At 39.5% G+C, this 13,874-nt stretch overlaps 1 protein-coding gene across 4 annotated transcripts in view; it reads left to right on the top strand.

Moving 5' to 3' along the window:
• tcf4 (transcription factor 4) overlaps window positions 1-13,874 on the top strand; it is a 261,409-nt gene that overhangs the window by 73,405 nt on the left and 174,130 nt on the right. For all 4 annotated transcript variants that reach the window (XM_082538306.1, XM_082538305.1, XM_082538304.1 and 1 more), the window contains 2 exons: window positions 7,143-7,198; window positions 9,060-9,135. In XM_082538306.1, coding sequence (XP_082394432.1) covers window positions 7,143-7,198; window positions 9,060-9,135 — 132 coding nt within the window. The remainder of the gene's footprint in view (window positions 1-7,142; window positions 7,199-9,059; window positions 9,136-13,874) is intronic.

Here is a 13,874-nt window from a genome sequence, read left to right as displayed (position 1 = left end):
ACAGTAAAAAAAAAAAAAGGAATCCTCTTTGAGCCACTACTTGTGTAAAGTATTTTCCCAAAAGACAAGGACACAGGCAACAGGTAATACTGAACTAAATGTAAAACCTCAACCTTTTTCATTTTTACCTAAACCGTGTGCACAAAACTCTGGAGGGATCTATGCTAACGTAGAACCCAGTCAGGACGCCTGCTACTGCTTTTTGCTCGTTTGTTTGTTTGTTTTTATGGGCGATCGTTTTCAGGCTTCAAGTAGCACCATTATACCAACATTTCACATTCTAGACATTGTTTTAGGTGTATTTGACCAAAAGTTTGACTGAAAATTCACATGCAAGCTTTTTTTCAAGGCTGTGGTATTTGCCCGCAAACGATACCTTTCAGCTAGCTAAAACAGAATATTATGCTATCACCGAGCAACATGGCTAATGCCTTTCACACAGCTTTGTCTCAACTCCAAAGAGCCACAGAAGTAAAAGTTAATAATAATAATTGAAACAATCTTTGGAAAAAATGACTTACCAAGCATGGCAAACAACTCAAATATGTAGAGCAAAATGTTCTGAAACGGCTTCACTTCAGCTTCGATTGGAGCCGTGCTGGGGGCGGAGTCTGTGAATTTACTCTGTTGGTGTCATAGCCCCTGTAGGAGTTCAGAGTTAAGAGGTCAGGAGTTAATGTTTCCATTGTAACACCTCCAGATTTGACAGAGAAACACTCATTTTTAACACTCGATTTTAACTACTATCATTTTACACCTCAGAGTTACATTAAAAGAATGTGACTCTGCTTAGAGTAAAATTAACTCTACTTTTGCAAGAAGACTATTAACACCAAAACATTTAACACTTTTGAATTTGCTGTGTACATTATAAATATAGTATTACGGTCTTTCCAAACTATCCAACTAGTCAATGCTAAACACTAACCAAAACCAAACCCTAACCCTACATGGTTCTCTAGTGACCAGGTTAACTGTATTTTACTGCCAAAAAAAAAATTAGAAAACAAAAACAACACTCACATGGAATACAAAGACTGGCTCAATGGTAGTACTTGGGCACAGGGCTGTTTTTGTCCTCAGTAATCACACACACACACTCACACTCATATACACTCATACACACACACATTCACACTCATATACACACACACATAGGGTAACTGTATTAATAGGAGTCTGTTTTGTGTCAGGCGGGTCTTAATAGGATCAGTGTGAGAGACATGGAGCTGTCTGTCAGTCTAAGTTCATTAACTGATGATAGATAACCTGCACTGTGTGTGCGTGTGTGTGAGAGAGGGAGAAATGGAGGGTTAGGGCTGTATGTTTCTGTGCTTTTCAGTGTGTGTTTCCCTGCTTGTGTGTAAATTCTCTCCCTCTCTCTTGTGTAATTTATAGCCCTCAATCGGAGCCTTATCAGGTGCAGGACACATGGACGCCTCCTTCTCTCCTCCTTCTCTCCTCCTTCTCTCTTCCTTCGCCACATCTTTCAACTTCTGCACACCCAACTTGTATTTTCTCTCCTCTTTTTCCTCGCCTCCCTCTCATCCAATCTTCCCTTCTTTGTAGTTTTCAATGAGCAGAGATGCATTCTTTAATTGCTGTACTCCTCTTCCTCTTTTTTCCCCCATCTTCACCATTTCTACCTCATCAGGACCAGCAGTCTTCAAACCTTTCTTCACTTTTAATTTCTTTTTTCCTTCTTCTCATTCCCTTTTTCAAACTGCACCTTATTTGCTGGACAGAAATATGCATTACCAAAGAAATAAAACATATAAAGAATCATATTTCTGGTTACCTGAAAACAACTGTTTACCAGGACATGTAATATAAAGCCACTTTAGCTTTTTCTTTATTTCAGGTAAAGAATCCAACTGAATCACTATATATTCATCAGATCAAACTACTCAGCTTCTTGACAGCATCTCCCAGGGGATTATGGCTTCTCCCAATCTCGAACTGGAGCTCTTTTACATTAAACAAAAGTATTAACCGCTATACTACAGAGCTACACCTCCAAATCATGCTAGTTAATGATTAATAATGCAGTGTTTGTTCCCCTTATGGGTACAAAATTACTAAAATTCCTTAATTAAGTTCCCAAAATCTGCTTATCCATTCTACTACACCAACCATGTTTAAGTTATGTTCTTCAAATAAACAGAAAGTCATTTAGGAAGAAGAAAATGAGAAAAAAAACACTCAAATATCATTTCACTAATTCTGAATCAGTATACATATTGAAAAGGCGTGAGAAGAAGTGGACGCTTAGTTTAATCTCATCCCTTCTCCACAAGTTAATATTTCACTAGCTTCCCTTTTAACTCATTCACTGCCAGCCATTGGCAGTGAATGAGTTAAACCCATTGACTCATTCACTGCAATTGACGGCTATAGACGTCAATGGCAGTGAATGAGTTAATATAAATCTCAATAACGATGATAGACATATTTCTAATAACAGAATATTTACACTTCTTGTTTTTACAACTCAACAACTTTACCTCAAGACGTCAAAGCCAAGGACCTCCAGTTTTCTAAAGTTAATTGCAAAATCTTATTTGTGCATTAAGACCACATCTTTATACCTCCTTTTGAGTTCTTCATAGTTGGACATTGCTTGTCTGATCAAGTGTGTGTTCCCCTTATTCCAGGCAAGTTGCGTGTCTCCTAATTACATCGGTTCACGTCTCAATTCCCACAATCTGGTCAAACAAATGTATTATCTGTCAGTCTGAGTGATAAAATATAAACTGTCTAAATTTGCAGATGTGTTCCCTGAATCCATCCTAAATCTGACGGAATGTAAGTTCCCTAAATGTAATCTTTTACCTTAATTACCTTAAATCCAGCATGTGCTTAAAAAACCTTCTGACCTAATACTTGTTCTCTATATCTAATTGTTAAACTGGTTTTCCTAAAGCCATTAAGCTCCAAATGTACAGGGTGGGCCATTTATATGGATACACCGCAATGAAATGGGAATGGTTGGTGATATTAAAGTCCTGTTTGTGGCACATTAGTATATGTGAGGGGGCAAACTCCTCAAGATGGGTGGTGACCATGGTGGCCATTTAGAAGTCGGCCATCTTGGATACAACTTTTGTTTTTTCAATAGAAAGAGGGCCATGTGACACATCAAACTTATTGGTAATGTCACAAGAAAAACAATGGTGTGCTTGGTTTCAACGTAACTTTATTCTTTCATGAGTTATTTACAAGTTTCTCTTTGTTCACAGCCATTGACATGTCGAAGAGGTTAACACGTGAGGAGCGAAATTGTGTTGATATCTGGTGAACACAGTAACCGGGTCATTGCAGCAGATTTCAGTGCAAGACACCCTACGAGACCACCCATCTCCCATGCTACAGTTAGCAAACTGCTTGCTAAGTTTCGTGAAACTGGTTCACTGTTGGATTTGCCAAAATGTGGACGCAAGAAAACTGTCACTAATGAAGAAACATCAGTGGCTGTCCTAGCTTCATTCAGCAAGAGCCCACAGCGTAGCACTCGCCGCATGTCACTGGAGAGTGGCATTAGTCGAACATCCCTTCGGCAGATATTAGCTACTCACAAATGGCACCCTTACAAACTCCAGCTACTGCAGCATCTCAACGAGGATGACCCAGATCGGCACACAGAATTTGCAGAATGGGCAAAACAAAAATTGGAACAGGACCCTCAGTTCACGTAGAAGATTTTGTTCAGTGATGAGGCAAACTTTTATGTGAATGGTGAAGTTAACAAACAAAACCACCACTATTGGTCTGACACTAACCCACATTGGATGGATCCCTCCAAGACTGTTGGAACAACAAAAGTGATGGTTTGGTGTGGTTTATGGGGTACAACGATAGTGGGTCCATTCTTCATCAATGGAAACCTCAAGGCCACTGGATATTTGAAATTGCTACATGATGATGTGTTTCCCTCTTTGTGCACTGAAGCTGGCTCGTTCCCTGAGTTCTTCCAGCAAGATGGTGCACCACCACATTATGGGTGCCAGGTCCGAGTATTCCTAGATGAACAGTTTCCTGGAAAGTGGATTGGGCTTCATGGGCCAGTTGAATGGCCCCCAAGGTCTCCCGATCTGACCCCCTTAGACTTTTATCTTTGGGGTCATCTGAAGGCAATTGTCTGTGGTGTGAAGATACGAGATGTGCAGCACCTGAAACTACGGATACTAGATGCCTTTGCTGGCATTTCTCCTGCGGTGTTGCTATCAGTGTGTGAAGAGTGGGAGAGGAGGGTTGCATTGACAATCCAACACAATGTGCAGCACATTGAACACATTTTATAAGTGGTCAGACACTTGTAAATAACTCATGAAAGAATAAAGTTACGTTGAAACCAAGCACACCATTGTTTTTCTTGTGACATTACCAATAAGTTTGATGTGTCACATGGCCCTCTTCCTATTGAAAAAACAAAAGTTGTATCCAAGATGGCCGACTTCTAAATGGCCACCATGGTCACCACCCATCTTGAGGAGTTTGCCCCCTCACATATACTAATGTGCCACAAACCGGACTTTGATATCACCAAACATTCCCATTTTATTACGGTGTATCCATATAAATGGACCACCCTGTAGTTTGCCCAAATTCACCTAATTATAACAAGTTCCCTAAATTTTCATGGATTGATGACAAACTGCATTTGTACAAATATAGTGTCTTATCCGTTTTCCATGTATGTGTTAATAAAATCGAGTGTTCATCAGGTGTTTGTTGAAAATATCCACCTGGTCATCAAACACACTCCCTCAGACCAACTCATTATTGAATATGTGTTACTGCTTTTCAAAAGCCAATCGCTCAATCCAGCTTGCCATCAAGTGTTTTCTTTGTCATTTCTCCAAACTGTCGTAAGTTTTATTCTCTATTATATTCTGGTCTGTTCTAATCTGTTATACAAAGTCATAGCCCAAAGGTACCTTAGTCAAGGTGGGGACGTTTGGCTTAATTCCAAAAGGCTTTCTGTAACTGAACCAGTTTATTTCTGTTGTGCTAAATCACACACACACACACGCACGCACGCACGCACGCACACACACACACACACACACACACACACACACACACAGATAAGCTGACATTCCAAATGACTCGACAATGAATGTAAGCTGCTCACTATACACACACTGACACAATGAAGAGCCTATTGAAGAGAGATTTGTGCATTACAATGCATGAGACGGCTGTGCGTGTGTGTGTGTGTGTGTGTGTGTGTGTGTGTGTGTGTGTGTGTGTGTGTGTGTGTGTGCGTGTGTGTGTGTGTGAGAGAGCAGCATTTGCACATTTTATGCGACCTGAATGCACCGGTCTACCTGTCATGTATCCCTTCCTTTCTTCCTCTCTCTGTTGATGTTGATGTCTCTTGACCTTTGTTTTCACCAACAAATCGTCAAATTATGCCCTTGGATGTTAGCCTTGTAAGCGTCACAGCTCTATAGTAAAGGTCTGGTTAACTTTGACTAAACTAAAGCTAGTCTGTTACAGTTTTTTACAGACGCTAGGACACATTTCCCAATACTTAGGTCACTTTTGCAAAACTCTTCACACAATCCTCCTAACTGACCGTCAGCTTGGCAAAGCAGCTCATTTCACATTCAAAATGCACTACAACTACCAAAACACTTTATTCAGGTCTCAAATAAACTCATTCTTCCAGAACACTAGCAAAGGTTGACAGCCGACAAACACACTTTGTCACCCACAAAACAATGACCTAAAAAACACTAACAACATGTAGCATGACACAGTGTTTTCTTGTGTAAAACAAGGACACATCTCTGTTTATAATTTCAATATATGTTACTGGAATGAATCAGACATCATGCAGAATTTGTTAATATTTGTTTATGTATTTTTATTTTTTTGCACTAAGTAATCCCAAAATACAAGAATTTGTATACACACCATCCACTGATACACATACAATAGTAATGCTAATCTACTCGGTCTTCTCCATTTGGCCACAGGTTCTCATCCACATCACATCTTATGTCATCTAGGGCAACACACCTAGGAAATAATCTTCTGGCATGCCAGAATTGAAGGAGTTGAAAAAATTGAAGGAGTAACACCTGTGTAGATGTTCATCTACAATGAGAATCAGCTGTGGCTGGTTAAACTGCATTTTTAGATTTAAAATATGTTTCAATAAAATATTGCTGTTGAATTTTGCTGTCTTTTTAAGTTTTGCATTGTGTTATTGTTTTGACCATAAGTTTAACAGTTTTGAAAACAGTATGTAAGCACATGCAAAATGTCCTGTACGTACAAAGATTTTTGGCAGTTGTTGTGTCTGAGTGAGAAGATAATTCATGAAATTTGAGAGATGTAGTCATTGAATGCATTTTGTGCCAAAACAATGATAACTGATCCTCAGTTTAGCCCACATAGACTTCTGTTGTGCTCACTGTGTGAGGAGTTTTGCAAACGTGACCTAAGTATTGAGAAATGTGTCCTAGCGTCTGTAAAAAACTGTAATAGGAATAAACATACAATGTCCATAGAGGATGATTGCAGTGTGCCATGTGGTCAACCTTTGTAATAAGAATTCATCATGACCCTACAGAACCTGGTGCCATTCATAGGTTACCTGTGACCCCTCAGTCAACACTCTGAGCTTTTGTAAAATATAACTTCCTAATCCAGTTTGTTAGATATTAGTGGTCCGCAGAAGGCTTAAAGGACCATTAAACTTTCCTGAGACACATTAAAGGCTCTGCAATCATAATCAATAACGTTTAATGACTTGGGGAATGGTGATATAATGATTTACGCTGCTGTGGTTGATTATAGACACATTACAATTGTAATATAAAAGTGCTGAAAGATATTGATTGATATTGTGAGTGATTAAAATGCAAAACTAAGGACTGCAGATATTTAATATGTCAAGTATAAACGAAACGACTGTGTGTTTTAGAACATCATGTACAATGAAGCGCTGAAAAGTGTTTCTTTTAACTTGTTATTATTTCATTTTTTCAGTATTTTTTCATCTATCTGCTTCTTGCTAGCTGATTAACACATACTTTTTGGACACTGAATTTTGTACTCTCAGTACTGTGTGTTGTGTGTTTTCTTTGGTCATTTAAAAAAATAACCATCATTCTCTCCCTGTCTCACAGATATGGAGGAGAGGACGGGTGCAGCATCATGGGCGAGTGGAAGTCGTTCTTCCAAGGTAACAAATTACAATAACCGCTAATAATGATTACTAAAGCTGATGTGTTTGCCTTCATTCATAACATTCATCATTTCATGACTAATGCACTGTACGTGTCTTGAAACAACCTGTTGGCAGGGACCTTTTCACTTTTTTTGTCCCCTTAGAATTGTTCCTGTTTTTCAAACAGACATTTTTAATGGCCATCAAAACCTTGAAGTGCTGGAACTCTCAGCCACTTGTACAGTAGTGTCTTGGATCTTAAGCACCAAACAACAACAGTGTTTGAACTGTTGATCACATATGTGCCTTTCATTTTCAAATTAAGGTATTTGACTGTTTAAACGAGCCAAAAAGGTACATTCTAGTTCCAAAGTGATAATTGTATATTAGCAACGACACACTAAAAAGGCTCTGGGTTCAAACTTCCTGGCGCCATTTTTCTTCTTAAGCCTAAAGAGTTACAGCATCTTATGAGAGTCCTCCAGGTCCTGTAAGCTGTGAATTGTAGCTTTGGTGGATCAGACTTCTTAGTGCACATAGAATAGAATAGAATAGAATAGAATAGAATAGAATAGAATAGAATTCAACTTTATTGTCATTGCACATGTACAGGTACAGGACAACGAAATGCAGTTTGCATCCATCCAGAAGTGCTTAGTGATATAGATAGATTACAATATATATTAGCAATAATATAGATATGTGAGTATATTACAGAAATGGGTCTATTATGGTATCCCTCAGCACCCAGGCCCTGGTTCATTGTGTGCCCCTCTTTGAACCAGTCTTCGACATGATTCTTCTATGTTTTTATAAGCTTTCGATTAAAACTGAGAGTATATTGTAGTAAGGCAAGCAGGCAATGTGTACTAAAGAGGATCGGCGCTATCCATCTGAGGCCTAAGTCATTGTTAGTGACCACATCCATAATCCTAAACGCAACACCGTACAATCAGAATAAGTATTTTTTTTCCCTAAACGTGGCAATCGGGGAATGAAGAAAATACAAAAATTCTAACTTGCACACATCAAAAACTATTTTCTTATTTTTTTTAACTTTTTACTTTTAAGGTTGGGTTCATCATCACTGATGACTTTGACCTCAGAGATGAACTAAACTGTTGTACAATAGCAGCAGGGCATAGAAACAGTACCAAGCTGTGAATATTACATTCATTACATTACATTCACATTTAATAATTGTTTATCATAGATTTTATGATAACCGTTTGTCCTGTGTCACCATCTGAAGAAATCCAGTATTTTTTCTTTTAACTCTTTCCACCATTTTACCAGCTACTTATTTTATCTGCCAAGAAGTAAATATACTGAATATCAATGTACAGATAGGTACAGAAGAGGCTGAAGCTTTTTATGAAGTTCCATCAAGAGCATCTCAGCAGCAGTTTCAGCCTGTAATTGTCTTCAGCCTGTCTTCACTACTACCAGTTTGCACAAATTTCTACTTCCTGTGTTTAGATTTGGCAGGAGACCTGTGTTACACGTCTTTAGCTTTGCTTCCTGTCATTGCTGTTGTGTTTTTCGTCAAGTATTCAACATTTATGGAAACGGAGCATGTCATGTTCCTGCTAAGAGTGCTAATTTCTACGCTTGCTGTGGTCAAACTTAGACAGATAACCTGCCTACAAGCAGCTCCATCACACGTTGTTAAACTTACAGCTTCACATTTAGTTTTCATACATATTTCCAAACATTTTGAACTATACACTGCTGTATACACCATGTACACTGGAAAATGTAAAAGTGTCAGTCATCCAGTGTTGTCTCTACAACTTCAAGGACTACTATTTCTACTTGTAATGCTACAGATGATGCTGTTTGCATTGCTAACTAGATGTCCTGTCTCCCTCCTCAGAGTTATGCCGATGGGTCTCAGTACATGACGTCACATGACAGCCTTTCACCTCCGTACACCAACTCCAGGGTAACAGGTATGGTGCAAGCTAAATGTGTGTGCATGGGTACATGCATTTGTTTTTATTCATTTATTTTTGCAATTCATTTTTTTCTAGCCATCAGCTTTAGATTCACAGCTTTGTCGGGTCCTGACTGTGTGCGCGTGTGCCTGCGGAGAATTAGTGAAACACTAGCGTACACTGGAGGAGACAGGTCATCTGGCATGCAATTTCTCTCTCTCTTTCCTCTCTTGGCCCGCTGTGTGGAAAAACGCCAGGCAGTGTGTGCTCATTTACCCATGATGCTCTCTGCCTCTGGCTCTCTTCGATGTGGCGCCAGTTGTGAGCAAATGGCCACTGACACAGATAATCTGCCTCTCTCCCTCTCTCTCTCTTCCTCTCACACAGTCACACAGGCATATAATCACTGAAACACACACGTGCAGATGTACTTACACACACACATGCACACACACACTAAACAGAGCTTAATTACCTTTGACTGGATGCATCAAAAATGGAAGATGTTAGCTCTCAGCTATCTGACTCTACCTGCCTTTTTCTGCCACTCTGTCTCTTGTGCTTCTTCTCATTAGTTTTGAGTGAGCTCACACTTGTGATGCACTGAATCTTTAATAGTTAAAAAAAAATGTGCTGTTTGTGCATTTTTCTCCTATATTTCTTTGGCTACACATAAAAGATGGGCATAGCTACCATGATGTCTCAAATTGGTTTGTGCATTTTGGAGCTGTGACAATATTTAGACAAGAAGGGTGAGATTAGCTTAGGTAGATCAGTAAGCTTGATTAGCAGGGTACATAGAAATCAAATACTAGAATTTCACTTATCAAAACAAGTACACTCACCTCTGGTCTCTTACTGCAGTTAACCAATAACAAACCAAATATTTGTCAGACAATTACACTAAAATGCTGCACAACAAAAACTCTGACCACATTTCTTAAGAAGGGGGTAAATTGGCTGGTGACACTAAAACTTATTTGGAGCAAGCTGTTAATCTGTAAGGTGGAACAGTGGTGTAGTGGTTACCACAACTGACTTGATACTTGGTTTTGGTTGTTTTTCTTTTTTTTAAATAAGTGCCACATGAAGTGGGTGGGATTGCTCTTGCAACGCCACCTGAGAGTCCAATGACATAATTTATATGCACCTCGATTTTTAAAAAAGCCAGGTCTGATTCTTGTGGAAGAGTTGCTCATATGACTCATCAAATGATGTCACTCCCTAGCTCAGTTGGAAATCTGGCTGACTAGGTCCTAAACAAGTACCGGGTACCAGGTACTGCCACTTAATGGAAGTCCCTTAAACCTGAGAGGAGTTGAGTCAAAATGAGTCAAGTAGGTACTAGTAGAAAAGTGACTTAAGTATTCGTCCTGCGATAAACTGGCAACCTGTCTAGGGTGTACCCTGCCACTTGCCAAGTGATGGGTGGCATAAGCTCCAGGCCCCACGGTGACCCTGAACTGGATAATTGGAAGAAAATGGATAGATGGTCATTTATTTATACTGTAAAGTTGAGCATTTTAAAATGGGAATTTATGGGACTGACCATACCTGTTTTCACATTTTATGAGCAAAGGTATAAGGACACTTAACCAACAAAAGTGTGTTGATTACTTTAATGGCCATATGTGCCCAAAACAGGTGGCAGTAATGTGGTGCTCTAGCAGCCTCCACACGTTGAATTTCATGGTTTCTGCATCATGTCAGAATTTGCTCCCGTTTACCCACAAAAGCATTAGTGAGGTCCAGCTTGATGTTCTGCAGTAAGGCTTGGCTTGTACTCAACGGTGACTAGTGTTGAGCCTAGAGCTTTGTTAGCTCAGTTAAGTTCTTTCACACTAAACTGGGACATCTATATTTTCATGAGTCTGACATTGTGCACAAGGGTACAATCATATAAAAAACAGGAAAAGATCTTCCCTGAACCTATTGTTTAAACATCGCAGTGGAACTAAAGTGCTGAAATTAAACTTGTAAAAGAAAAAAAAAGAGCCCCTTTTGATATTTTTTTAACCGATTTATAAATGTTATAATTTTAGAGGGCATGGAAGTCTGGTTTCAAGTGGTTAATGGATTTTAGACAGATGCGTGAGTGGTGGTTAATTAAAAATGATGACAAACATTTTATTAATTTTGTTCATGTCATTAGGTGGAGTTTAAACTTGCCTAAGCCTCTCGAGGACTCGTGTTAAAGTTTTAATATATGCACGCACAAGTGTTTAAAAGCAAAGTTCACAAAGGGGAGGTTATTAATTAAATCAGCTGAAGCAAAAGTGTAAAAAAACATTTTTATTATCTTATAGAATTATCCGAACCTGGGTGTCGAATGCACCAACAAGGCAAACGAAATGTAAAACTTGAGAGTCGTGGGCCTCATGTTGGAATGATCCATTGTGAGTGCGATGTGTTGTGACAGTGTTGTGATTATTTTATGTATCTGCAGACGCAGAGAGCGAGCAGACAATGCAGAGTCAGAAATGGAAATATTGTATTTCATCGGGCGCACAGGAGCTGCAATTTACTTTGATAATGATAATGCTAAGAGACCGAGACAGCAGGGGATATGGAGCACACACAGTTCTATCATTGCTAAGAGTTTTCTAGAAAACTCCCTCTTTGCTTTCTACCTTTAACAGAACCATTTCTCAGTCAACTGGTCTTGTAAAATTTGATTGTGTTTGATGTTTGTGTTAGCTTTTCTCTGTGTGTGTGTCTTGATGGATATTGCAGTCTTCAGTACCAATACTAAGATATCAATGATGCTGTTTCTCAGCCTGGATGAGAATTAGCAACTCCAACTCTGAGGCCACGGTTCTGATTGGAAAACGTGGATTTCCTGCTCTGGGTTGGGCAGGAGTTCACAAACCTTGGGTCATATTAACACTGGGAAATGAAGGAGCAGGAAATTGACAAGTAGATCAGTGAAACGTTGGCACTGATACGAATGCTGTATCGATCTCTTGCCTTCAGAGATGAGCCTGTGTCGAATTACTGGTTGATCTTTACCCTCACCTATGGATGTGAGTCAATAATGACTGAGGGATAAGACTGATGTTTGGATGTCTTAAAATCAATGTTTTAGCATCATGAGAAGACAAAAAACAGGATGAATTAGAGGAGAAGCTCAACAATCTGGTAACCAGTTCTCAGGAACATCTTTACGATGGATTGGGGCCAAGGTGTTTCTGTTTAGTTGGCTTGTGGTTGCTTGGCTGTTGCTAGACAGTTACTAACTGCTTGCTTTGGTATGGTTAGGGGGTTGTTGAGGCTTTTTAGGTCAATCTGTTGTTGCTTTGCAGCTGCTATGGCGGGTGATATTTTGCTTTGCTTGTTTTACAGCATTTACTAGCCGCATTGAGAATGTTCTCATCAACTGGTTGGAAGGTAGCGGTTATTGTGCCATATATGAAAATGCTTTCTGCTGCTCATTTAACATAAACCTGACAAAGCCTAGATGAGTTTAAACAATCAATTGTACTGTTTGAAAGCTACTATAAGTATAATAAACTGTCATCTAGTATTCAGTTCAATCAATAGAGGAAAAAGAGCCATGTTGTAATTAGAAATTTGAAAAAAAGCATCTTAAAGATGTAACTGATCAACCCAAATGTACCCTGTGTAATCAGTTAGCTGCTAAACATATAAATTTAAAAGAATCTTAAAAGTAGCTGCGGACTGTGACAGAGCTTCGCATTGCCTCCAGTTGGTTGTGCACATGTCGCCAGGGTGTAGTGTCCATCACACTACAGTTTGTTTGAGCGAAGTTCATTCACAGCAAAAAAGTGCTCATGATCAAACGTCACACGATTCACAACAAGGCCATTTATGGCGCAGCTTTGCACCAGCAAAACAACCCCTAAATATTTCATTTATACCATAAACATGATTGTGAGCTTCAATGGTGAGCGACTGCAGCCCATTTAGGTCACCTTCAGGTTCAAGACTCTAAAGAAGAAAGAAACACTTCAGAGTTTAATGAACCAAACCTGAACATGTTGACCCTCCACCCCCCACCCCCACCCCCACCGCACTTCTCTCCCTCTCTAACCTTGTCTGTCTTTCTTAACCCCCCCCCCAACAGATTAGAGTGATGTTATGCTCTAGATAATCAGCGAAGGGATTAGTGTCATCTCAGCGACCCTGCTAGATTAATCTGCTACCACACACACACACACACACACACACACACGCGCGCGCGCGTGCACACGAACAGAGTGATCTAGCAATCAGAATAAGATGGTGTGTGTGTGTAAATGTGGACCTTTACTTACATATGTGCACAAATTTTAACGTGTGTGGTTTTATGCCTATTCTGTGTGTGAATTTGTGATGTTGTTTTTTTTATGTAACTGTGTGTTTTTGTAGGTTTGCGGTTGTGTGTGTTTCGATGGTGTGTGTGAGTTGGCAGGTTTACCCTGTCAGTATCTCAGTGTGTGATGTCAGCTTTTGTGTGTGTGTGTGTGTGTGTGTGTGTGTGTGTGCTTTAATGTGGTTAAACGCAGAGGTCTGAACGTTGCTGTGTTCTTTGTGCGATCGAATGACTGCGTGCTTGTACTTGTGTGCGTTTTGATGTGTATGTTCAAGTTCACCTTGTCATACTGTTAGGTCTGTACCTGAGTGTGTGATACTGCTTTTATCTTTATATGTATGTGTAGATGTGTGTGTGATTGAATGTAACCTTGCACTTGTCTGAATGTTTTAATGTGTAGTGTGTGAGTGTGTGTGTATTAATACATGTGTGAATGTGTGTT

The sequence above is a fragment of the Aulonocara stuartgranti genome (genome assembly GCF_965226115.1).
Source record: "Aulonocara stuartgranti genome assembly, chromosome: 7".
Lineage (NCBI taxonomy): Eukaryota > Metazoa > Chordata > Actinopteri > Cichliformes > Cichlidae > Aulonocara > Aulonocara stuartgranti.
Note: the sequence above shows the minus strand (reverse complement) of the source record. Positions and strands in the feature narration are given on the sequence as shown.